Here is a 27,901-nt window from a genome sequence, read left to right as displayed (position 1 = left end):
TAGTTTCAGCTGTCACTAAAGAAGGGTGCATTATAACATGTACAAACAATTCTGTGAGATGCAAATCATCTGTTGTAAAGTTTTAAGGGAGACATGTTGGATTTTGAAGTATCAGTACTTGTGACTTTTCAGTATTGTGAAAAGTTCAGTATTGTGACTTTTAGAGACCTTTTTGTCCTCAACCATTAAAGTTGGAAATTTCAATATTTGGGTAAAAACAGATTCTTTTCTTACATTAACTGGGCAGTACAAAAGGAAAAGGATGTTTTTTCACCTTAACTGTTTTTGCATATTGTAGATCTACTTCTTTGTTAGAAAGATTTGTCTGAATAGCAGTTCACCAAAAAAGCTACAAGGTATGATGAGATTGAATTAAACTTTAATTCAATCTTAGTTACTCACTATCCTTTTGGAAATATGACAAAGCTAATAATTGTGGCTTATTTTATGAATTTATTTCCAAATGTAAACTCACTATTTCATGCATACAAGTTATGACAACATACATTATTCAACAATCTGTTATTTCTCATATTTGCATAGGACATGGTCACAATATATTGTCTAACATGTAAAAAATAATGCCATAAAAAGATACAATAGAGCAGCTAAGACCAGCACATTACATGTGTGTTGAATTCATTGAACTGTACAGCTGTAATACTTGAATGTAGTGATTTTGGTTTGCTGAGGAAAAACAAAACACAATAAAAATAGAATAACAGAGTCACCTGAAGGTTTTAAGTGAGGTCATTGAGAGGAATGTACTGGCCATAGCTGAGCTGAGAGATATTTACAGAACAGATTATAATGGTGCTATAAGAGGGGGAAGCAGCACCATGGAGTCACTACAACAGGCAACTGATGGTGAGGGTGCAGAGGAAAAAACACACAGAGGTATCAAGAGAGCAACATTACACTGAGGAGGTACACTGAAGACAAACAGGTACAAGAAACAGAACCGAAAAGGCTGGTGAGAGGCTCTCTGTTTGTCAAAGAGGTCATTGACACCACTGTATGCTGCATAACCTGAAACGAGCTAATCCTTAAAGGACAGACATTATTCAACAGACTTTTTCTGCAGTGAGCAACAGATGTTGCACGCCGTCTCTTCAAGCAGACAAGTTCAAACTAAAAGTACCAACAGTTTGGATCTGCTTGTTTTTTTTTTTTGTTTTTTTTGTCTCGTTCATTTTAGACTCAATCTGAGTTCGTTGGCTTGGGTGACTGAATGACTTTAGTTCATTCAAATTACTTTGTAAAGAAAAAGAAAAGAAAAGTTGTCTACTTGAGATGTAGAAAAAGGTCCATGTCAAGCACGACATCCATCTATCAACTAGAACAACACATTGAATTTGAACTCCATCGGTCAAAACAGAGCTGGACTCAAAACTACTCGAACATTCATTCTTTTCCCTTCAGAGCCTTTGGTAACAAAGATCAACAACCCTTCTATAACTCTATATGGCTGCCTCTTAAAAAATACAAATAAAAGAAAAAACCCCGACTGTGAAATGCAAAAGCTTTAGGTCTTTGTCAAGTGGGAAGACATGCTCTGTAACTTTTACATTTTGTAGGTATTCATTCAAATTGGGTTAAACATAGTCTAATGCATGTGGGACATTAGAAAACGTACCTTGTATACTGTCAGGACACACTTGTATTCAGAAACACACCCAAAAAAAAAGCAATATATATCAGGTCAAGGGGAGCAGCACTTTCAGAGCAAATGCAATCTTAAATCCTTTGGAATGGACAAGCGACTATCATCAAAGTTGTTCAGATGTTAAAAACAGCTGCAGTAAGCAATATACACTGCTTCAGCATTGAACAGAAACAACAACAAAAAGGAGCAAAATTAATGACAATAACAATACAGTTCCACAAAGCAAAATGCTCACATAAAGCATAAAGAACAGAAACATTTAACTTAGAGCAGAACTGCTTGACCAAATCCTGTACATAACATTTGACAGGTCAAACACTATATAAAACTATACAAGATTATTATTTTTATAACGTCTGATAAAAGCTAGAGTATTTATGCTCGACATTTGTATCCTCTTTAAGAAGTTACAGCTATAGTTTTGGCACACGATTGCGTGGATCATGCTTGTACTTCTGCTGACGATGTTTGATCAGTAACACACTGATGTCTTTAATTAAATATATATTGTGAACTTTCAGTTGTTACCTTGCTGCTTGAATTTGTACATGTATTATCGGTATTTTAGAATCCTTGCATGTAGAATTATGTGATCTTCAGCAGAAATATGGATCTGAAGTCAAAAGAATGTAAATGCTTAGGACCACTTTGATACTCAAACAGCTTCTTAGTATAAAACAATAAAAATATACAAATATTTTCTGGGAAAGATTTTTTTTTCCTTGTACTTTGAGTTACATGCAGGACCCGGCAATATGGAACGGTTATGTAAAATGCAGCCCAGTGTTTTTGTTTTAGTTTTTTACAGAAAAAAAAAAAAAAAAAAAAAAAAAACTCTTTGTCTACTTCTTCATTCAAGTAGGAATAAATGAAATCAACAATTTGTTTTTTGCTACTCATTAAGCAAACATAAGCTACATGATGGATGCTCTGAAAAGATATGAAAGTAAATAAAAATTCAATTATCTCAAGAGGTATAATTCTGCAAAAAATAAAAACAACCTCACACAACAACAACAACAACAACAATAATAATAATAATAATAATAATAATAATAATAATAATAATAATAATAATAATAATAATAATAATACAAATAATGACTACATTGCTAACTCACAATTCTGTGGTCTCTAATAATATGGAAAACATTTCAAATAATCTAAAGAAAGATAAAAAGAAATCAATCACTGAATCTGAAACTGACTTAGACAGAGGTAAAAACAAACAGAAATCCCCATCCACCCCAAAGTTTGCTTAGATTTTTTTTTTTTATTTCATGAATTAAAGGAACTTTTTGGAATTGCAGATAACAGGATTTACCCGCATCCCTGACATCAACAGAGTACTCAGGGGGGAAAAAAAACCCTGTTCATAGCGCACAAAATTTTAATGTACACATAAACAAGCTCAAAGCTCGAGCTTTGATGAACTCTAAAACAGTTACTGAAATGAACTGACGAAAAAAATCAGAAATTAATAATAATAATAAAAAACAACTCAGGCGATTATATGCCTTTTTCTCTCAAAGGCTCGGACAGCAAAAGCAAAGAACAGTAAAATCAGACAAAATTGTGTTCAATGGCCTTGCGTGTTGGAATTATTCAAGTACATTAGTTACAGTGAGAATAAAGGTTTTTGAGACGCTCTGTCTGTGGATGCCTACACGTCACTTTTGCAGTCTGGCTGAAGGTACAGGCTTTTCTGTTCAAATGGAAATATAAGTTAAAACAGCTTCAGAGTGGATCGATAGCAGGACTGTGCGATGTTATCAAGACATGCAATAGGCGAAAAGGGCTGCACTGAGGTGGTCCTGTGTTTCCAGCATGGTCACACACTGACCAGCAGTGAACACTGGGCACCGAGGACCACCGATGGGCAGCCACAGGCAGCCTGATGTGTGCGGCGACTGGTTTTAGAACAAAATCCACAAACTGTCCCATATCTGCTTGGCAGATGTTGACCCTGAGGAAAATGTGCAGATTATAGATTAAAAACTGATTAATGAGTAATTTTGTTCTCCTTTTTTCTTTTTTTTTTTCTTTTTTGCAAGTGAGCACTTTAAACCAAGTCAAAAAATTATACCCAAAACAGGAATATACAGAAGGTAAGCTGATCAACAGCAGTTGTTACTTCAAGAAAAACTTGTGAACTCTCACCTCTGTCTTTGAGCTGCAGATCAGTGGCATTCAAAGTGTCATCTTGCAGCCTGCAAACTATTTTAACATCATACAAAGGATTGTGTTTTGAGATAAATTCATTGCTTTTCAAGCTAAATAGGGGAGAATGAGAGGGGGATTCATTTTGACTTTAAAGAGAAGATGGCTGCAGTTGAGGAAAAGGGACAAGGCCTGACATTCATGAACTTACACCTGCCAGACCAACTCAAAGGAAAAAAAGGAAATACTCCTCGCTTTCAGAGCAAAGTTAACATGCATGTGGCGTCGAACGCAAGATACAGCTCCAGTTAGCTCTGATGGCAGTAAGTCTGAAGGAGTCTGAATAACATGGATGTGGATCCAAATGCAGCAGTGAAGCACTTAAAAAGTGCGGGCATAACATAGAGACCGGCAGGGGTGCAGCAGTTTTGATAGCGGTGGTTGTTTCCACTTTCGCCCAACTTACTGAGGCATGTCTGTCAGCTTTTTCATAGTGACATTTGAGCTTCAAATGCTGGGTTGACATTAGTCTGGTGAGCGCTGCAATTTGCTGATATGTTGATGTTGGTTTTGATGTTTTTGCAACTCTTTGAAAGTCCCCAAATCCTCCCAACTTGTAAAGAGACAGGAAGTTTGAAAGCAGCTGTTTGGAAGCTCAGGTTTATCAGTGCAAGCCCAGAGTGACGGTTTCCTCTGCATTGTGAAATCTGATTCTCCGGCTTGTATGAGAAGGAATTCTGTTTGTGCTTTGGATGGAGTCAGGCACTTCCCACCCACGCTGCTAGTGCTGTCTACAAACAGCTCTTGTTCGTACACATTTCCTCTTATCCTGCAGTTCAGATCAAGCTACCAATTACAGCTATTTTTCTGCTGGCTGTTTCTACAGTTGGAGGGAGGAGGAAATGGGGGGGGTGTCTGCTTCTGTGTGTCTCCTCCTTTGTGCTGTTCGGCTTGTGATAAAACCTCTCCTCTTTTATCAAGACCTGCCCTCTCTTGCCTGTTTGTTGCTGATATCTGCTTTGTTCCCTCAGCTCAGATCAGACAATTGCGCTAGCCAACGTCTGACCTCCTAATTAGGCAATACTAATGTAATTCAGCTGAGAACATCCTAGCACTACCTCCAGCAGGGTGGGAATGTCTTCTTTTGGGTGCAGCTGTTTCCTCCAGGGAACTTGAGCCAGGAGGAAGTGACTGAGTGTGTGACTCTACCTTCGATGTTCTCGACAGCACTGAATAAGAAGCGCTTCTTTGGTACATTCTCCTATGTGCTTGATGAGGTGGAAATATCTCGCTGCTTCTGAAGTTGTTTTGTCTCCATTTTAAGAGAAATGTGTGCTGATTAGGGTAATCAGGGTTTTTGCAAGGCTTTCAAAAGGTCAACTTTCAGCTATCTCAAGTTTAGGCCTTAAATCTTAAATCTTGCCTGATTTTTTTTTTTCAGATTCAATCCTAAAATACATTTAGCTATGCCTTACCTCACTTAATGAGTTAAGCCATAGCTATGCTTGTTATTGTTTTCATGCTGTGGTAAAACTTCAAACCCCATAAAGTATTATTTGGCCTTAACATTGAATGTTTAGATAATCAAAATCTAAGAATTCTTGTTGTTATCCACAACTAGCTCCTTCGTCATAAGAAAGTATTTACTCAAAGAGGTTTGGTGTGAAAACAAGGATTTTAGTTTGGCTAAAACCTGACATCAGTAATTTCTCTGAAGCTTACAATATACTGCAGGGAACTCCACAGACCTTCTAATTTTGACCTTTCATCTCCAGTGACTTTTCATTCTCCTGCTCACTTGTCTAGATTTTATGGTTTTGACAATAATAATCTCTAGTTTGTTTTGACAGATTACACTATAGCTCATGAAACTGAGTTATTTGTTGACTTTAAAAGAGTTTCATGTACTTCATTAACTCCAAAAATGCATTGAAGGGTTGAGTAGACTTAATGTAAAGGAACTCAACACACATCCAAGAGCTGGGAAACACCAACTAAAGTTAATAATGCTGTGTTTATGTTTCTTAAGCTAACAATTAAGCTTATTACAAGCTTTTAAGTAAATGGGTTTGTAAGGTATTCCTTATAAATCAGGCCTTTAATGCAAACCAAAATAGTCTTCAAAAGCATTTCATTGAACTTACTGAAACTTGCAGGAACCCTGTTACTGTTAGGCATCAACAGCTGCTTTTAAACTTCATTCTCAGTGTGTAAAGGTTCAGTTGGGTTTTTTTAAAATCTATGTACATTTATAAAAAATATATTAACCCAATATAATCCCAATCCGCCCGAAAATGTAGATTCACACAATTTGCACTGCTAGAACTTTTAAATGCAGTACACAGCTAATACCCAGTGTAATGTCAAAAAGTATTAGCACTGATGTATTTGTTTTCCATGGCAGGTTCAATGATTGTTTTCTCAGAAAAGAAGAGTTGCATTTGACCTCCACTTTAGACGTAGGACAGAACACAAACTGAAGCTTAGCAAAATGACAGCATTTCTTCAAATCTGAAAGCCAACAAACAAAGCATAGAGTGCAAATTGTGTTGAGTGTAAGGCTGGAGTATAGTATGTACTGTATGTTTCTCTTCACCATGTTCATTCTTTCAAGCTAACAAGGCCATCCCTGAGCAGGGCGTAAAATTCAACTCCCCGTTGAATTTTCGAATAAAGTGATGAGTATATTGTGCAGTCAATGTGAGTACTCTTGAGTACTGTGGTACTACAGAAAAACAACTGTCTTCAATCCTGAGGTGTGTGTGTGTGTGAACCCCTTCTCCTAACCCATTCAATAAAAAATCTGTTAAAATCAAAACATTTTAAGAAGACATAAGATGGTGTCTGTTTTGTTTTCCTTCTTCTAAACTGTGAATATACAATAAACAACTAGCCATAGTCAGAAGCTTAAAAAATACAGACATGTGGTACAGAATGGAGATATCGCCATCTGGGAAAGGCATTATCTTCTTTTAGGATCACACAAGTAATTGCACTACAATAAGCACTTATGTACAGTATGGTACACCACAGCAAGCGCAGGAATAGCAAAGGAGGGGGGTAGCGGGTTGCTGACAACTGTGCAACAGAAGTGTTATGATGAAATTGCAGGCCTCACATCTGTGGGCCTGAAAAGTGCGACCAGGTTTCAGTTTAAGGCGAGCTGGCTGGACTGAGGGTGGGGCTGATGGTGGGACTGGATGCATCCGAGCGGCTGTAGTCGCTGAGAGAACTGGGGCGCGTGGCGTTGCCACCGTGGGGCTTCTTCAACATGCCAGGCTGGAAATCTGAGTGGCGCCTGGCATGCTTCATCAGGTGGTCGCTGCGCATGAAGCGCTTGTCGCAAAGTGGACAGCCAAACTTCTTCTCTCCCGTGTGGGTGCGGTAATGGCGGGCCAGCTCATCAGAACGGGCAAACTTTTTACTGCAGTCGGGCCAGGTGCATGGAAAGGGCCGTTCACCTACAGAACACAGACAGGAGAAATGTGGAGTAACAATTAGATCCTTCTAGTGTCTGGGTAAATTGTTTCATTATGATTGAAATTTCTTTTGTGAAGAGAGATGAGGAGAAGAAGGCAGCAGAATGCTGCATGCCAAATGAGATGTGTCTGATGATATAGGGTCTGATATAGGGTCTTTAGAGACAGAGGTTGACCCCTCATGGCCACAGGGGAGAGATAAGACATGATAATGACCATTTAATGGGGTGATAGCCTTCAAAGTGGGATCTGTTCCATTGAGTCCAATGTTACAAGAAGATTAAGTACATTGTGTAAGGTTTGAGTGAGGCAGCACTGTTTTTAAGCTCAAAAAGCCTGTATGACCCCTAATAACATTAAAGTACAATAGAAACTTCCACTGTGACTTTTGCTTCCAAACTGAGAAATTTCAAGTTCCCATGCTAAGTGTACACACATATACACATACAGACACATGCACACAAAGCCACGTCTGGGTAATTTATTTTGCCAAAATACTGGTTTCGTGCTATTGGTAGTGTCAATCGATCGCTGAATAAAATATTGTGATCCATTTTGTTTGATTACTGGAGAAAGCAGTGGGATTCTTGTGATTCTTTAGAGGCTGCCATTTTGAACTATTCAATGACTCAATCAGACAATCAGATCTCTATCACAAGGGGAAACAAGAAATGGTAAAATCGTGGAAATATTGGTTGGTTTAAAATATTACTGTTCTGAAATGTTGGCATACATTCATGCTGTTAACTGATTAATTCTGCGTAGCCAATAGCAGATTGTTTGTTTTTTAAAAAGTCACATGTTTTACTTTGGAAGTAATGTAAACCTAAAAATCAGTAAAGGTAACCCAAACATCACTTCATTTGTAAAACAACTTATGGGTTATTCTGCTCATGCTGTTTTTAGTGTGAAAATTAAATCATTCTCTTTAGTATTTAATATAATGTATTCACTATGTGTGCTAAATGTTTAAACATGTAGATATGCTCCTATTATAAAGCTAGTGTTTTTAAAACTGTGGTGACAAACAAATGACTGGTTTAGAGATTTAAAGAACATAATCAAAACATGATTTGACTTCTAAAAAGGTGGAATATTTTTTTGGAGAATAGCGTGCAGGAATGTAAACTGTGTGTGATTAGCAGTAAATGGGCCACAACAGGTCTCTGCTTTCATTTGATGTTTGATTAAATTTGTATACCAGGCTTGCTTGGCAGCACTAATAGTTTGAGTGTATGTGAGTGAGCCATATGGAACCTGATAATAACACTGGTTATCTTAATCTGATAAACACCTCATCACCAGGAGCGATGACTCATTTGCTGTGAATAAATAAACAATGGTATTCCTACAATCTAATAACGCTGTAAGAAGGATATTAAAAAAATCAAAGAGTTATCTGAAAACATGACAAAACTAATAAGCTGTAACTGCTTTGGTAGTGATAAATTACCAACAAACTGGCGTGACACTGAACTAGCAGACACAGTTTAATTATACAGCTCCAGATGCTAATTACACTCACAATGACTACCCAACCCATTTTCAAACATGCAGCTATTTGTGCTTTGGAACATGGAAATTCACACATTCTCCCTTACATCATGCAATCAAAGAGGGGTGGGGATTTAAGCAAATCTACTAAAACCCCCTGTATGCAACCTCAGACATGTTTTTGTCGTTCTGTAAACCAACCTACAAAGTGTGCCTGATAGATCATGCTGTTTTCTACATATTCATTGAGTTTCTAAATAATAAAATAACATATCCAATGAGCACATGACTTAATTTTTAAACATTTAGGGTTTCTCCTTTGAATAAGAATTATCAATCATTATACAAACCTATGCCAATGGTTTGAGGCATGAATGAGAAAATATAATGAGAAGCATAAATGTTTATAGATGCCACAAAAAGAAAAAAAAATATGGCCGCCAAGGGCTTTCTTTGTTCTTTGGTTTTCCCTGTGGGCCACAATGGAAACAAGCACTGTTCACCGTCAAACATTCATACGCTAGCATATGCCAGAGAGTCTCAAAAACATGAACTCGGTTCACTACAAGTCTAGATCCCTCCTGTCCCCCACCCCCTTTTTTTTGCATGCTTACAAAACATGCAGACAGACAGAGCAAGTCTAGACAGTATGGCTTGTGTTCTTGCTTCTGACGCCTTACCTCAGCTCCAGACAAACACAGCTGGAACTGCCTACTGCAGTTCCTGCAGGTTCATGCATCACTTCATGTATTTAAACTCACTAACAGATGCATATAAATTTGCATATGGACATAATGAGTATTTTTTATGAGAACTAGTGAAAACACATTGATTTTCCAGGTTGAAACTACAGAAGGAATAAGCCTGGTTAAAATGGAGTTTAAATTACTAGACACTCATCTGACTGAGGTGTGTCATGTTGGACTGATTTAATATCATATCAGCAGCAGAAGGGAGATTGGGCTGCCCTCCTATCACTGCAAAATGAGTTACTGCCCTAAAAGTAGAGCCAAGTTCTGCAAGCTGCTTAGGGGTCAATCACCAGAGTAACAGATCCAACCAACATTAATATTTTAACAGATGAATAGCTGAGCTACCCCGTCTGGTTGGCCTGACACAGTAACGTATCGTGGAAGCATCAGATATCTAACTTCAGTAAATTAGAAGAATCCCTAACGCATTCTGAATAAACTTTAAGAAGCTTTTGACTTTAAAGACTACAGTTTTTAAAGACAGGCATAGTCCAAAACAACGCTTTGCTATGCGGTAGGTCTCATACACTAATGCTGCAGATTCCAAGGTTTTGTGATATGAAATGGGGCCACATAAAATCATTATTAAAAAAATTGGTGAGGGGACAAGTGTTGAAAATTATTTTAAAAAGTGCAATAACCTGGTTGCATAAACGATCCTGCAGACACCTGAAGGCATCAGTGAAGAGGAATTTGTCTTTCTACATCACTGTGGGTCCACGCATACTATCACATAAGACGGAATTAATAAAATGAAGATTGGAGTTTTGGATTACAGGGCAGAGAGAGCAAATATTGATAAATTAGTGGAATGCTAATCCACTCCCAGCATCGCAGACTGTTAAAATTTAATTAAAAGATGTTCTTCCAAAAAAGTATTCTGAGTGGCCACTTTTTTGCAACCTGTTTTGTTTTTTGTTTTTACATAAAAACAAAAAAATGAAAGAAATTTTGAAAAGATTTATCATGTACTCACTTGTTACACTACAAAACAAAAACCCTTCCCGTGCATGTTTAGATGCTTTGAATGAAAATGATAACACTGCGTGCACCGTTGGGATGTCACTGTCCATGCTATTTTTGTAGACTGCAGCGATTACTCAGCATCTCTGCTGGAAAAAGAATGTGACCAGAGCTTGCCTTTCTTCCCATCCAGTTAGAGTCCTCCCACAGCGGGGCAGCGTGGCGACTGTGATGTCAGGCCCCACCGATTGGTTATCCCATCCCTGGCAGCTTGCCACATGCATGGTTTGCCTTTCGCAGAACGTGTCAGTTGCAGAGGGCGAGGGCAAAAGGAGGGGCTGGTGGAGGGAGACAGGAGGGAAGCTTCTCTCAAACGAACACAGTGACCCAGTTACCCATAAAGTGAGTTACATCATGCACGCAAAAACCACCTCTGCTAAGCACTAGTGTCCCCCACTAACCCCCCCACTCAAAGGTGGTGTGATTATGTCACAGGTGTTGCAGTTATATAACTGTTCTCACTGAGTCCAGTGGGTCAGTAAATAAGCAGCTCGTCCTTCCGTCCTCAACTCATTCATATCTCAGTGGTTTCTGCAGAAAACGCTCGAGAGAAATGGAATCTGTCCCTGAGGTGTAAAGGACTCTATCTGGAAAGGCGAGATCAAATCTCTCTTTGACGCAGGCACCGGTGCAGTAACTTAACTTGATCACCTGCTCCAACAACGGCTACCAGCATTTCAGCTAAATATAGATAAAATTCCTGTTGCATTCTCAGGCACAGGCACACAGCGTACACCTGAAAAACTCCATGTGACTACCTTCCAGAAGTGAGCAAGAGTAAATTCCTTGGTTGGGGGATAGGGAAAATTACAGTTTCTGAACATTATTCAAAGATCACCTTGAAGTTAACTTTCTGTTTTCTGCTCAGTTACAACCTGGATACAAATTTTTTTGGATACTTTGGCATAGTGGAGTTTTGGTTAAAGGATTTTAGCAGCTATTATCTTCCCTGTAGCTGAAAACGGTCCTGAGATCTTTATTTAACATAAACCCAGATTAACATAACAAACAATTACTCCGTACAAGTCCGAAGCAGACATCTGTCTTATAAGTCAAAGATGCCAGAATAGTTAATGGGATTGGTATTTTGCACACTTTTATACTGCTATTGTGTTTACTTCAAGTGTTTTAACAAACTAAATTATTGTGAAAAGTTAACTGGTGTTTTATTATTATTATTATTATTATTATTATTATTATTATTATTATTATTATTATTGTAATAATAATAATAATTATTATTATTATTATTATTATTATTGTAAATAATAATAATAATAATAATAATAATAATAATAATAATAATAATAATAATAATAATAATAAAAACTAAACAAGACACACACAAAAAAATGTCTACTGGGTCAGAAAATGGTGATGAAGGCTACCAGACTTGACAATTTTATTTTATTAAAATAGTCATTGTCTTCTCTTTAAAAACCTCTCAATATGAACTGCACATAAACCTCGATTCCTACAAAAAGACAATGCCAAAGGTGGGTCTTCATGAGTCACTCATAAATTGCAAAAACAAAGGCTTAATGCTTGACCTAGACTCTTTCCATAAGTCTGGGATTTAAGTCCCATGAACAACCACTCTCTCAAGTTATCAGGAATCAAAGTAAGCCAGTAGTTGTTAACAATTTGAGGTAATGACTAATTGTCCCTTTCGCAAAAGAAAATGACTGGTTCAAATTGTGATTGTTAGTATCATAATAAGGACCACATGAATGCCTCAAAAACTGAAATGTGCTTTAAATAACTTCAGGCCAGGTTATTGCAAAATAAGTACAGCTTAATTTTGACATTTTATTCTAATACAGTTAAATTAGGGCAGCAGTCCAAAGACACCTCAGATTCTTCATAATAAAAGTACATCCTGTTAATTCAGAAATTAACAGGAAATTAACTTGTATTATATTTTTCGTAAGGTAAATATTTTAACCTACTAGGCTTCTAAAATAAATGCTTAAATTTGAAAACTTTTTGCATGTACAATATTTAGAAAATAATTAATATGTGTAGTTTTTAGGTGCTAAGTTTGGCATAAGGTTAATGACTTGAATTAACACCTTCTGTGCTGTAAGTAGATTAAATGGCACATCTGCAATGTCAAAATGGAAATTTCACTCATTGAGGATTTAACTTGAGTTTGAACAAAAATAACTTGAAGGATGCCATGGCAGTAATCTACTTTAGGTAGCATATTCACTGCTTCTAACCTTTTGACGGAGCTCAGATGACAAAACCCTTAAGCATTTCTTTAAACATGAAGCTGCAAAAGCAAATGTCTCAAGAAGGGAACAAATTATTCTAGCAAGAATGCAGGCAGTACCTTATAGGAGTTGGACTTCCTCCACATTTGTGTCATTTTAGTGGAACAGCCAGCTTGGCAACATGAAATGAGAGGGACACTCACTCCAGTGGTAGAGCTGAGCACAACCCAATAATTTTGTCTCATGTTTACAACACTATAACCTGCAACCAGCTAGGAGCCAGCAGACAGACCATTCGCTTGACTTTGAAGAACACCAAAATGATCACCGAGTCCCTCATTGCCACAAACTGCTGGAGCAGACGGGGTTAACACACCGCACCCGCCCTCTTTCCCTTTACACGCACTATCACATGCCAAGACGATATAAATGTTAACATGTGGGGGCAAGACAAAAAAAATATACATTAAGGCTTCTGCAGCTCCTCCTTTCATTGTTCACAAAGCAGCATACACAGGCTCTGGATGTGCAAAAATAACAACACAGGCATGCAAACGTTTTGTGGTCTGCAGAAAGACACAGTTTGAGTCGAAACACATCTGTGATCAGAACGACTGCTTATCCGTCTGCACGCCTATGAGAGACTAACTTGGTGGGAGAGAAGACAAATTAGCAAGAAAAAAAAACACTAAGTAGTAACATGTTTTTTTTTGCACCTTAATTGAGAGTAAGTTGCAAACAAACTCTGCAGGAACACCTAAGGTGACGTCAGGTGTTTCAGAAACATTTATGTTCCCTGATTTATCATCTTTTGCCTTCATTGACAGGCTCCTACCTAGCTTGCTTCTATTCAAGAGCTGGTAGCTGTCACATTGAGAACAATAGCGGCAGCCTTTCTCCCAGCAGGAGTGGCTCTCTTGTAATGCGTTTCAGTCGGACTGGCTGCTCCCACTAGTCGTAACTCTCTCCCACCGGCCAGCTTGCAGGCCTATTGACATTCACATACAGCCATGAAGGTGAGTTAAGCGGGACTCTGATTTCTGCTCACACTTCGACACACATTACTTCATCCATCCAACTATTTAGGGAAAGGCAGTCTGCATTGACCATCTCATTAGATTCTCCAACACTCATTCACTGTGTTAGAGCTGAGGACACGGCATTAGATGTGTTGCGGGCAGCGTTATGCTTCAAAGCCAAGTTAACCGACAGCAGACAAATAGCTGTTGTCATTAAAGGGTGTTTACAGTGACTCCACAGTGATGCCCAATCATTGTCTACAATTGTCAAGCAGGATGATGCCAGTTCACATGACATTTTTGACACTGTTGCGCCCATAAAATCAACATCCTCCATGGGCACTAAAAAAATTATTTATAAATAATAATAAATGATATGTTGAGATGGGCAGACACAAAGTACTGCATAATTGTTATGTAGAAGAATAAAGACACATGATTACATATTTTTTTCAGTCTATACATTGTGTACAACTTCTTGTACTTGTGGTATAAGTGGTATATCTCCTAAAGCTGGACATACACTTCACTATATTTTGAGTAATTCATTCAGCTCCCACTCAAACCGTATGACTACATCATAGGGTTCAATAATTCATAGCTCACAAATTGTTCTCACAGTGTACAACCTGACTGCTCAGACCGTACATATGTGTGCAACAAGTCAGTCTCTTGAATTCAGAACTGCAATAAAGAAGGAGGAGAAAAAATCCAGAAGCGAAGGAAAACACACCCGAGAATGAGATAATGTCCAACAAAAACAAACATCTTTGGCAATGCTTGGCGCTCCGTGTGGAGAAAAGTGTAACAAGTGTTTAAAAACTGCTCCTTTTTCACCCCCTTTTCTGTGTTAATATTAATTTGACTTGAGGCATTGCTTTACTTGTGCCATACTTTCACGAGGGGTCAACAGAATTTCAAACAGGTTTGATTTTTCTGACATCCTAAGATTGTTGATTAAGAGTGAGAATTGAGATGTTCAGCGTTGAGTTCCCATGTACTACACAACAGCTCAACATATGATTTAACCGAAACTCGATCTGACCTCAAAAATTATCACACAATGAGAAAATTGACTTAAAATGGCACAAATATTGCACAGTGGATGCCCAGCTTTAAGATAATTTAGAGCATTCAAGCAACTTAAAAATGATGATTTTAGACTGTGGGAGGAAACCAGAACAGACCAGAGAGAAATCATGTGCGATGTCAAGAGCATCCAAATTCCATGCATTAAGACCCCTGGCTGAGAAACTCAGGACCTACCTTTTGTGCCACCATGTAACAAACTGAATTTAATTGATTTAACATTTTAAAATGTTAATTGTGTACCATACAATTGCTTTCAGCCCCCTGTACTTTGCTAACCCCAAAGTCTCATCAGCAGACTTTAGAAGTCACTTAATTAGAAAAACAGAGACCACCTGTGTGTAATTTAAACTCTATACAAGAACATATGTTCAGAGAAGGTTTCAGAGGTTTGTTGGGGAACATTAGAAAACAAACCGCACCACATAGACCAAGGAACACAACAAATAGGTCAGAGATAAAGTTGAAAAGAACTTTACAGCAGCTATATAAGGTTATATAAGGTTAGGTTATAAAACAATATTCTAAGCTTTCAACTTTTCTAGAGGACTTTTGGTTCCATCATCCAAGAATGCCAAAGATGAAGGTGCCAAAGATGAAAAGATCCAGAGGTACTACTGGTTTTGTAAGATACTGTAGAGGAGCGAACTGAGACGCAAAGATTTGAGATAAACTACTCCCACCGAAAGTGGCTGAAGTTGATCTCTTATTCAACCAGCTATTCACAAGACAGAGACACAGTGTAAGTTTCTGAGCGAAGAGGGTTCTGCTCCTAAGGTTGTGCACCCACAAGCCTTAATCAAATTCACTGTAGATGCAGCTGAATAAATGACCTACATTAATAGATGGCACTGACAGTGAATACACTGGTTTATAACCCCGCCCCCATCCTGCCACACTCCACTGTACATTCTGTCTTTGTGCTGCAGATCCCTTCATCACATGCGACATGTAGCAGTTTTCATACTGTGGTTGTGGAGAAAAACTCACAGTCTTCCACAGGTCTGTATCCCTCTATTCCAATCAACCCCACACCACAAGACGTGGCCAGATCTTGATCTCTCAACACAAACCGCTTCAGCACCTACTACGCTTCACAGGCAGGAAAGCAATGGGAGAGGCTGGTGGAGGACAGAGCAGCTTTTATAGAGTTACTCCACAGCTAACTAAAGAATACATGAACCCTGGGGGCCACTGAAAACACCACAGTCAGGGCAGGGGCTGACAGAGGCCATTCAGCACTATGATTGTCAGCGCTGCATGCTTGACTGCTTCATTCACAGTCATATTTAGAATATAATGCTTCTTTATCAAGAATCTGATCCGCTATCAGCACATGTAGAATAACATATGGTCACCATATGTACCAAGAAACGCTTTCAAGATATCTTCAGTGGGACAGTAACCCTGCACCAGACGATTACCAGGCAAGATGGTGGCTCCACTCTGGCTTTATTATCACCATGAGGATCAAGTAGATTGAACTAATACCTTGTTTCTGTGGATACAAAGTACTGCTCCACTTGGCCAACCAGTTATAATGACACACACTCTTGGTTCACAGCAGAATAGCAAAATATACACTGCAACAAAGGCACATTTGAACATGTATAGCAAAAGTTTTCCAACGTGAAACTGTAATTTCAACTAAACTAATGAAAGTTAACGTGCAGACAAGGCATACTAATTGTTGTGGCGCAAATTTCTTTCAGCAATACCAGCTAATAACATTTTCTTAAATCAATACATTTAAGTTAATTGTTTTAAGCAGATTTTACTAAAACATGTTTCTGATTCAATATTATACAAAATCAGGAGTGAAATTAAAGCTTATTCCTCCTTGGACATGCTAACTGGATAATGAGATCAGGCTGGTTCAGGAGTCTCCATCTTTCCTATTTGTAATGTTGACTTTTCTATAACTCAGTAAAATTTGACTTCAATTACAAAAAGCTTAGGGTGTTTGTTCATGATCATATTTTAAGCCCAATTTCAAATAGAAAATAAAGAAAAGGACAATACATAGAATATTTCAAAATGTTAACAGAACCAAGTAGCCAAATAGATAAAGGGCTAGACCATATATGGACATGACTCCCATATGGATTTTTCTTTTCTTAATGGGTGAAAATAGGAAATAACAGGTTTCTTGTGTGGGTCTGAGGTTATTGTCGAGTCTCAAATGTGTATCAAGAAATTCAGTTGCCTGACATAACTCTACCCCATTTATTATCCGGGCTGCACTGTATTAACATTTAATTGGTGGTTAAAATTGGGTCAATAACTAACCAATGAAAAATACCATCTGGGGGTCATTATCAGCCCATTCTCTACTCGTGTGAGCCTCATACATAAATGTCCACAGGCTCACAGTCATGATTACAAAATATGACATAAATACTAACCTACCTCAAAATCCTTCAAAAGGAGTTGGAAAGAGTACTGCCTATGTGGCCTTAAAATGGATTTTGCTCATGCTGATTACCCAATCATGCTACTTTGTCCAAAGACAAAGTAGCCCTGAACTCACCATGGGTTTCTTGCATGAGACCCACTTAAATTTACAAATTACCATACAATTTTCAACTCAATTGCCATTGCAAAATAGTGAGAAGCACAAAGCACTGTAAACATTTCCATTTTAATATTATGTTGCTGCATAAACGGATGTTCCTCTCTGTACTGTGTGGGGTCCTATACCTGGTTCCAATACACATACATGATGATGTGGGCCTGGGCTCACAATACGCTTTGTATATCTGATCCATATGGTCTGGCTAAAGGCAATACTGACCATAAAGACAAAATCTGAGGGAAACCATACTTAGATCATAGTTGGCCTAAGGGGTATTAAAAAAAACCATTTGAAATTATGAAACTTATCTTGGCCCTTATAGGTTATGCTTCTTGTCCAGAGCCATTTTCTACATGAATAGGCCCTATATAAAAATTCTAGCTATGTCATTAATGTAGCAGCAGCAAAATCTGACATCATTATCTAAATATCTGACTGTGATTCAAAGATTTCATAATGTGTTGTATGACAGCATTATTTGGTGGAAGTCCTGCTGCTGGTCAGTTAGGCAGACTGAACTCTTCAGCCCCTCAGTATTTATTTATTATTTTTACCCATTAGCATGCCAAGAATGGATTCAGAAAAACCCAATCTCCACCCTGATACCTCATCACTGCCACCAACCACACAGGAACACTGAGCACTCTGTCTTACAGTTCAGCCAAATATAAAACCACTGGCAGGGATGAAGCATATATAATGAGGGACTCCTGCTGCTTTTTCCATGTGGAATTTGGGATAATTTCCCATGTAAAAATGTCATTACCCAGAGTTATTTGACTAAAAATAGGTAGCACATTTGAAGAACCAGGCTGTGGCTGTGCTTCCAGGTGGTACCACTTATTGTTTAGGACAGTAAAGGATTTTACAACCATTAGCGGTACCAAAGCAGAACACAAAAGAGGTTAAGAAAAAAACATTAACCCAACTGTAAAATATGTCATTAGACTCTTTGTCGTTAAGAAATATTGGCCCCATCCCCTTCTGTGTGACCAGCAGGTTTCACATGTGTATTGTACCCTGAAAAGATGGGCTTTTGTAAGATCTGACTGTGGGGGGCTTGGTTGGAAGAAGAGCGAGGGGCCATCAGTTTTCTGGAGATGGCAGTGTGCATAACATGATGACGGGATGTTTAATGAGACTTCACTTAAAATCATAACACACCACTGGGTGGGTATAATACATTAAAACAAGAGAAAATTTAAATGAATCTTGAAAAAATATAGACCACTACTCATTCTTTTTGTAAATCAGTCTGAACTCACCACATTTTTTTTTGCTTTTTTTATGTTTTACAGGATGCTTGCAGTGAATAAAATGGCTCCACCTCTAACATAAGGATACCAAACAAAAGCCGTCTGGTAACCTTGGACCCCTAAACTGCTCTGGATTCCTAAGCATCAAACTCAATGCAGTATAATGAGTGATTTAAATTCAGTGTGTGCTCCTGTGTGTGCTACACTCAGGATGTCCCTGTTGAACCCAGTGTGAACAAAAGGAAACGTAAAATGAAACCTATTTATCTCCAATGAGGGGGTCCCCTCAAACGGTAACTGTTTATACATACAAACTTAAAGTTCCAAGATTTCAAATCACAGACCAAAGAAGAAATGTGTATTTACATCTTAAGAAAGAGAAGAATTAGAATATTTAATACAAAGAACGTAAGGAGCTAAACCAAATTAGAACCAAAAAATAAATGCTTTGGTTTTGTTCATGTTTTGAGGAACTGGCCTTTTACAAACCCATTAACAGTTTGCAACATATTTAAACAAACTAGAAGTGATAATTACATGTTGTTTCAGGAATTTTCAAATAACATTATAAAATTTAAATGTACTAGACCACGTTTTTTTTTTTTTTTTATTTGTTATGAACATTTTATAAAAAAGAGAGAGAGAGAGAGAAAAACAAACAAACATAAAAACAGACTGCTCTTTTTAAAGGCCTGTACAAGAAAAAAATAAAAAATAAACCTGGCAAACCTGAGTGTCAGAAGCCAGAGGGAACATCTTGTCCCTGGCTCTTTGTTTGTTGTCTATAGTGTTTCTCCTTCAATTAGAAATCAGCACTTGGCTGAACCTGACTAGGCTGGGATCCGTTCTCTCGTGATTCTGCTAGTATGGGCTGAAAGGAAGCAGGCTGCCAGAGTCTGACTCCATGAAAACATGCTAAGATTGGTTGAGGCAGCCCTGCTATACTCAGATGACCCACATTTTGGACCTGCCCAGTAAAACGGGAAGAGAGGGTCATTATTATCAGAATTTATAGGACACTGCCCAGTGGAGCAAGCCAGACGACGGAGCATATCCAAACAGAGAGGCAGGCGAAAGGAAACGCTTATTAGGCACGGAGACGAGGGCAGGGCTAGCACGGAGCAATAAAACCGCACTAAACTCACATGGTCTGGGCTGATGGAGGGGGGAACTGACTGCTGGAAGCAAGGCTGGAGCTTTCTCTGAGAAAAGGCAGCAAAATTAGGAGTTTCTGGAACTTACCAATTAAATCAAAACAAACCATCCTTATTAGCACAAATTAAAGGACACAAGCTGAGCAACAAGACAAAAGAAAAGGCTTGAAAGGCAAAACGAATAATGAGCTGTGGTAAAGCTTCACTAAAACAAAACAAAACAGTAATTACAATAGACACAATCTTCGTTGTTGTAATTATAAGCCACGTTTCTCTCCTTTAGCGTTTTCTTAACAAATGGTGATTTAACAGCCGGCAGTCGGCTCCACTGGATTAAGACTAAAAGTTCGCTCCTATCAATAGTAAATGACTCTGTACCAGCCACAGAGAGAATCCTCAAGCATTTGGTCTCCCAATGTGTTTAAGGCTGGTCTGTTCTTTTTGTTTTCACTGAATATTATATCTCCACGCTGATAAACCTACCAATAAAGTGACACAAATCAGACGGGGAGATGAGTTTGAGACGAAGGAAAGACAAAGGCTGAATTCCATTTTTTTCCAATAGAGTTGTTTTTAGGGGTGTGGCATTCCAAAGCTTTCTGTAAAGCAGGAGGAGGGCTTTCTATCCTCTGAAAATGGACTCCCGGTTAACATATTTTTCATGGCACAATGACCATTGTGATGTCATTGTATTACATGTGGTTTCATTGTTAATTATTGCTAATCTGCATATGCAATAATTAACAGTGTGAAAAAGTGTTTGTGCATTTTAATTATACATACATATCCCTCCAAACTTTATCAGTATAGGAAGGAATACCTCTCAACTTTGAAGACTATTGTACTGAAATTAGCTGTTTTGTAACAACTATGTAAGAAATGGTTGGTATTTTTTTTCAGGTGTCTGTGTTCAAAGTCTCGCCGATGAACCTTGGGACATTTACTGCCCACGTTAGAAACGATTCAAAGTCATTTTTCATGTTCTTCTATTAGTCACCTGTACACTAATGTGATAATATGTTTTATAAACACAAATATATAACATATAATCAATTGGAGGTTAGCCAATTTGTTCTCTGTTACATTTTATTGTCTAAAGATTAGAACCAAAATCCAATATAAGTGGAGTGTAATCCAAATTTCTTCTAACAAACAACTGAATTAAATTATATGTGAGATTTGCACATTTTTATAATTACTTATTTCCATGATTTATGAATACACTAAACTATGAGGAAGAATACAATGGGTTTTGACAGGGGCAAATTGACCCAAAGCCTACTTCTTATTCTTCCTGAATAAATATTTAAAAAGTATGACATGTGAGTGGCTATTTAGACTGCTTGCTTTATTCAGTCTGGCAGAAATCAGTAGGAACTGATGATGAATCAGCTACTTGAAGGAGTGTCCCATTTCTCGTAACCACTACACAAGCTAACCGCTGTAGGAAAGAAATTGTTAAAATTAGGACTCAGACTAAGGTGTGTAACAAAACACCCAACTGTTGTTTTGTTATTATGGATAAAAAAATGCCTTGAAGATGAGGGTGTCCTACATATGTTGGAGATGCTTTTTCATGCTTGCACGTTTCTGCAGCAAGTGACTCAAATGTGGGTCACGCTCATGCAAGGTGCTTATCCTGTGATCCAGAGAGCTCAGTTTTCTTCTCAGCCCTGTCAAGATGATGCATGTGCATGCGTGTGCAGAAGAGGAGCGAAAAGATGAGGTGTGTGAGTTGCAGCGCTCCCATCACCAGGATTCGGCAGTGAGACTCCTCAGTCGAGGCTCAGCTAGCTGAGTCTGTTGCTGGCCAGATCAGCTGGCAAGTCTGTCTAGCGGGGGTGTGGCACATCATAACAAAGGGCTGTGGGCAGACAGGCGACTGACTGCACAGCTCTTATCAACCCCCAATTTCAGTCGATTTGTATCTCCCCTCCCTTCTTCAGTGTCCTGTCCTGTGGAATGCAAAGCGCTAAAAGCTGGAGGTACGGTCATTTTTGTGTGTGTGTGTGTGTGTGTGGGAAGGTCACATGCGACACACTGTTGATTTATTGGACTTTTTGGACTGATTCTGCAAACTTCCTGCATGCCCATGCACACTTGACTGATTCTGCGCATCAATGGCTACATGTTTTGTTTTTTGTTTTTTTTTTTTTAGAAACTCATGCTGCTTTGAAGCAAACCATTTATTTTTTATCATTTTCTTTCTTTTTTTTCAAAAGGAGCAATCTTCTTCAGGAAACGTAACTTATGTAGTTCTCTACGTGTACACCGCAGTTTCAGTTTGAACATACTGTCCAATGCGGTGGTGGATGTGCGTGCGTGTGTTCAGTGGGGAGGAAGAGGAGGGGCGGGGGAGGACAAAGCTTAAAGACTTGAGTGGGAGTGGCACTGTTTTCAAGCCTCCCTTCCCAGAAATTAAAAGGACATTATAAAGTTTATGTAACTCAGAGCGATGCATGTATCATTATGAAGCTATGCAACACGAGCGCGATGGTTGTATTTATTTTGGGTGGATTCTTGAATTTCGCCAATAGTAAAGCAGTTTTAATGTACACCTTATTTAGATCAGACAGTATTCTCAGTTTTCTTTCACTCTCGTGTGAAACGGGAACACAATAAAGCAGCATTCAACACCTGCATCCGATCGAACTGACCTGTGTGTGTCCTTAGATGAGCTTTGAGGTGGGAGGATTTGCCATAAACTTTTTCACAGCCAGAATAGTTGCATTTGTGCTTTTTCTGAGGTGGCTCCTGCTCTGTCCGACCTCTCGATCTCTTGCCTCTTTGTCTGAGCGCAGGATCGGAGGTGGCGGTAGGTGTGGCAGAGTTTCCATCCTCTCTCAGGTTCGGCGTGCTCTCCTCCTTTATCTTTGCCTGCTCGGCAACGCCGTTGGGTGTCTGCTGGTTAAAATCCGCCAGGATCCTCGCCACCACGAAAATCGAGGAGTTCTCCTTCACCAGGGGCTCCTTTATTTCTTCCCCTGTCCTGGAAGAGGTTGGGATCTCCGGTTTAATCTCCCTGTTGCCCTTAGGGGGGTGAACAACTGCACGGCTGGACATTGAAACAAGGCACTCTGCTGCAAAGTGATCCATTCTGTCTTTGAAACAGCCTCCTCTGCTTCTTAATGACATTCGGGCAAAAAAAATAAAAAAATATGAAATAAATCCGCGAGAAGGAGGTTGTTTAAAAATAAAAAATAAAAACACTTGCACCGTGCTTCCCTTTGTGTAGTGGCGGTGAGGTGGAGGTCGTTCTCATCAGAGAGAACTGACTTTATGATCTTACCCGGCTTTCCAAAATCATCAACATCCTGTGCGAGAAACGCCTCGCACCAAACAAAAAAAAAAGCGCAGAGAAGATCTCTCTCACACACAGAAAGAGAGGGGGAGAGAGAAAGCGAGAGAGAGAGAGAGAAAGAAAGGGAGGGAGAAAGCAGAAATCGGAGTCTTTGTTTAGTGCAGCGACACCGGTAGCAGGAACTCTTGAAACTTGGATGCGTTAACTCCCATTGCGGCTTTAGACTGTCTCCAGCACAGTGAGCGCGTCTCCCTAGCGCCTGCTCCAGCTTGCTGTATCCATGCTGGGGGCGTGTCGAGCCGGGCAGCGCTCGGCAGCATCGTCAGAGGAGTGGCTCATTCATTGGGTACAGCTTGTCCCCAAGTGCTCCGAGCAACACGAGTTACTAGAAAGTTTCAGCTGCACTGTTTCTATGCGTCCAGAGGCTGCATAGAGGATGCAGCCCTCTACCTGCCGCTAGGAATTGTCGAGACAGCCACACTGATGCAGTAGAAACTCGTGACCAGATATCTCTTACTTGATGGACGCATTTATGATCAAATGGGCCGAGGGATATCACGAGGGAAATTTCAAGATCATTCAATGTCACGTGACCTCTTTGTGCGACCCAGGTCACAGAGGTCATCTCTTAAAAAAGAAGAATCAAAGCACAGACCTTAACTGACCTTAACACCATACACTCATGCAAGTCAGGTTTGGTGTGTTTTCAAAAGTATTCCTAACACTTGAAGATTTTTTTTTCAGCATTTTTACTACCTCCAACCTCACAGAACATTATGCTGCATCATGTTCAATTCTATTGAACATCCCACAAAGGTTTTACGTTGCGTTTCATGCGACGCAAAACCTTTGTTGAACAGAGCATGCAGTACAAATGAATGGATTTGAGAGCACAGCAGAGTTGGTGAAATATTCAGCCTGCCAAAGACTGATAAACAGAACTTTGTCAGACCACTTCTATTTTTCTAGACAAGTTAACATATAAACATCCCATCATGTTCATATGCAGCAACATAAAGTCTGCAAAGTGGAAGAAAAAATATACCTGGTTTTCATTAACAATAATAATGATAATAATGACACTTTTCATAAGCACCCTTCAAAATACACAAAGACCTGGTACAAATAGATGCACCTCTGCATCAATTACATATTGAGTAATTAACGAGACTCTGTAGAATTTGTGCATATGAGGAAATCATTCAGTCATTTGATTATAATGTGCTGGACAAGGGACACATCCAAAAATTGCAAGACACTAAACCTCAAAGGCCAAAACTCTGTGATTAATGCTCTGCTTATTTGGTTGGAGCTTGACCAGTCAGATTTATAGTTTATTTGCAGTAATAAGACTGGAAAACATGGAATTTGATTCAAATAGAAAAAAAGAAGAAAAGTTGAAAATTTTCCAATTTCTAATGAATGAACATCTCAAAATGTAATGTACAGTTCCAGTGACTTGAGTTCATATTTTACTCAAATTTCGTGAGTTAAATTTTATCAGAATGTCAATGTGGCAAAAGTAAATGTACTTTATGTGAATGTTTAGGTCAGAAAGTGCAAAAATAAATTTGTGTATTAACCCTGTGGGTGTGGTTGTGTCTTTATAGTTGCAATATTTGTAGTTAAATATTAAGAGGGCAGGAACCCCATGCTAATCTGCAACCAGCCCAAAGAGGACAAACAAAATTCTAGTTCAAGTAAGAAAGTAAAGACAGTTGTCAAGTCAAAACACATTTTTAACTTGACCAACTGCACCACTGGTACATTCAACTTGAGTGGCATTCAATATGGTTGCATTCAACATGCAACAAAAATGTTTATTTTGCAAGGAAGGAAGCTTTCCATAGTTTCTATGGGCACAGAATCTGCCATAAAGATTTGGTTAAATCTGAGTCTCTTGTCATAAAGATATAAAATAATCTAAAATAATGGAATTTCAGAAAGAATATTCTTCATTTTTACATTTCTAAAGTTGAATGATGCTCCTTGAGGCAAGATAAGCACTTACTGGGTTTGTTTACGATATGTAGTAGGACATACGGTGGCTCGTCTATTCCTACAAATTCATTTACTTTCCTGATAAAGTGGCTTTCAGACTGAAAATCTGATAAAGACTTTCCTGAATGCAGCATTCGCTGATCTTCTCTTGGGTGTTTTTGCTAAACTGAAAATACCCCTGATGGTGCCACTCTCTATTAAACCGCAGCAGAGTACAGTTTTAAAAAGTGGAAATTTCATAATTAGAAGTAGAAGATGGCCATATTTTATCTGCAAATGCATTTTTATTGTGCTAAAACCATCAATAAAAATGAACATTTTGTTGTGAGATATGAGATAGTTAGATACTCGTCTCCATTGGCTGCACAAGTATCCACCAACCACACAGTCGGCCACACACCACGGTTAAATTTGAGCAAATTCCAGCTTTGGAAAGAGTGCAATACAAGCTCCACTAATCTGCTCACACCTACACAGCAAAGTGGGAGCTGTGCGCCACTTGAGCTTTGTTTCACGCAACGCAAAACCTTTGTTGCACAGAGCATCCAGTACAAATGAATGGATTTGAGAGCACAGCTGAGTTAGTGAAATATTCAGCCTGAAAGTCCCTCAATGCCTGCCAAAGATTGATAAACTGAACTTTTTCAGACCACTTTTATCTTTCTGCACAAGTTAAATAACATATAAAATGGAGATTGTGCAGCAGCCTCCATGTTTCTGCAGCTGTGGTATGAGATCTGTTGATGGTACTTGGCTTTAGTGGCGCTGGAATGGTGAAAATCCTCCAACTTTGCCACTACAAATGGCAACTTTTGTTTACCTCTGTAACTTGGAAGTTCAAATACAAGCAAAGCATGATTAAATTACATCCTTCAATTAAATGTAATAATTCAATGAAAAAGTGTTTTTACTCCTCTTTTTTGCATTAATGACAACCCATCACATGACAACATTCCTTAAGAACTGCTGTTCTAAAATGGTTGCCATCATAGTGATTCATGAAAAACAGCAATTACTGAGGTTGTTATGAAAAGTCTTACAACCGCAGCTCTATCAAGTTAATAAGTGACAGATGAATTACACAAGCTTTTATGTCACATCATTCTTTACATTTGCTGGTTTAAACAAAAATAAAGAGAGATTCTACATGTGGCCTTCCAGTCACCAGGACAAACTCCACATTAATAAAGGTTAATGCAAACATCTGTATTTGATCATCTGGGAGTTTGATGAGAGCCTTTCTTCTACCACCAAATTGTAACATAATCACCTGTTGTAAATGTATTAAAAGTTATAGACTTATTGTAGAGATGTGTTGAGTTGATGACAAATTTGTAATTTGTCTTTTGTCTACTTTATCTTAAACAGATAGCAGGCTACAGAGTTAGCAATGAATTTGTCCTTATCATGAAGAGAAAAATAATGAATGAAAACACTTATAACACAGAAGTGCATTGTATCATTAAGAGAAATCATCGACTTACACATACCCTTCCTGTCATTTCATATTTGGTGTTCCACAGATATGAAGGTAAAGCAGATTCTTCAGCCCCTTGCTTATTGAGATGAATCTTCTGTTAAAAAAAAAACCAAAAATAAACCTGAGAATAACATTTGAACCTGGTTTTACACTTGAGAATCATGTAGAATTGTTGGATCAATCCTGTTTTTACTATTGGTGAAACATTGCCAAATTTAGCCCAGTTGTTTTCCAACTTGAGATGGAAATTGTAATTCCTTTTTTTTTTGTTTTTTTTTTTTGTTTTGGCTGGATTATTGCGGTGCACTTTTCAGCTGTTAAACTAAGACCGGCTGTAGTCCGTACAAAATGCGGCAGCTATGCTTCAGACTAGATCTTAAAAACTTTGTCACATGACTCCATTAGTAATGCAACTTCATTGCCTCCTGGTTGATTATTGAGTGCACTTCAGGGTAAATTGTTTTGATGATGTAAATTGCTTTACATCATCAGACACCGGTCTACAATACTGGACTACTACATCATTACACCTCCATTAGAGCCTTCAGATCCTGTCATCAAAGCCTGCTGATAGTCTTCCATACAAGATTTAAAACCAAAGGAAAAAGAGTCATTCTCTTCTGTGTCTGCAAAACTTTGAAATCTCCTTCCTCTGACTACTAAGACTTTTTATGCTGTTTTTTTATGTAATATTGTCCTGTGTCTTTGTTGATTGATGAAGATAGATCTTTTGTTAAAACTTTGTGATTTATATTGAAAGGTGCTGAATAAATGAAATTTTGCTTACAAAAGTTTTACGTGCATCGTGTCATCTTTTTGGAACAGTTTTGCACACAGGAAGGATTCTGAGACTTGCAGTAGCAGACCAGAAGAGCGCTGAAACATTTACTGCTGCCAAATTATTGGTTTTATTCTGTTAAGATTCCCCAGAGAGAAAATAATCCTCCACCACAAGATCTCAAATGAGTTTAATTATGTTCTCGACAGAATAGACATATAAGTATATGGGTGTGGTCAGAACTTTAAAGACTCTCATTGTGGGAATTAAGGTCATATTAATTTGGAGCTTTTCTGGTGATGTAACTGTTGTGTTCCTTTTCCAGGGTCAGATGATCATGCATAAAAAAATGCTGGGGTTTTGAAAACAAGATCTTTTTGGGATAAGTTTAAATCTACTAGTGATTTTCTTAATAAATGGCCAGACTATACAATTCAAAAATAAACATACATTCAGAA

The 27,901-nt window shown here is 38.4% G+C and overlaps 1 protein-coding gene across 1 annotated transcript; it reads right to left on the bottom strand.

Moving 5' to 3' along the window:
• Positions 1 to 440: 440 nt before the first annotated feature.
• Positions 441 to 23,419, bottom strand: klf13 (Kruppel-like factor 13). The gene is made up of 2 exons (XM_055038900.1): positions 22,541 to 23,419; positions 441 to 7,287 (listed from the first exon to the last, which is right to left on the bottom strand). Exons 1-2 carry the CDS (start codon positions 23,016 to 23,018, stop codon positions 6,980 to 6,982), a joined length of 786 nt encoding a protein of 261 aa, XP_054894875.1. The 5' UTR covers positions 23,019 to 23,419; the 3' UTR covers positions 441 to 6,979.
• Positions 23,420 to 27,901: the final 4,482 nt, after the last annotated feature.

Source organism: Poeciliopsis prolifica, unplaced genomic scaffold, assembly GCF_027474105.1.
Source record: "Poeciliopsis prolifica strain line A6 unplaced genomic scaffold, Auburn_PproV2 SCAFFOLD001, whole genome shotgun sequence".
NCBI lineage: Eukaryota > Metazoa > Chordata > Actinopteri > Cyprinodontiformes > Poeciliidae > Poeciliopsis > Poeciliopsis prolifica.
The sequence above is the reverse complement of the archived record's forward strand: the minus strand, read 5'-3'. Positions and strand labels throughout refer to the sequence as shown.

What these genes read in the sequence shown, in the direction of transcription:
- klf13 (XM_055038900.1), bottom strand. Translation starts at nt 23,018, where the DNA reads ATGTCATTAAGAAGCAGAGGAGGCTGTTTCAAAGACAGAATGGATCAC. An exon ending in TCATCTAAGGACACACACAG is followed by an intron (nt 7,288 to 22,540) that starts GTCAGTTCGATC and finishes TGTGTTCTGTAG; the next exon opens with GTGAACGGCCCTTTCCATGC.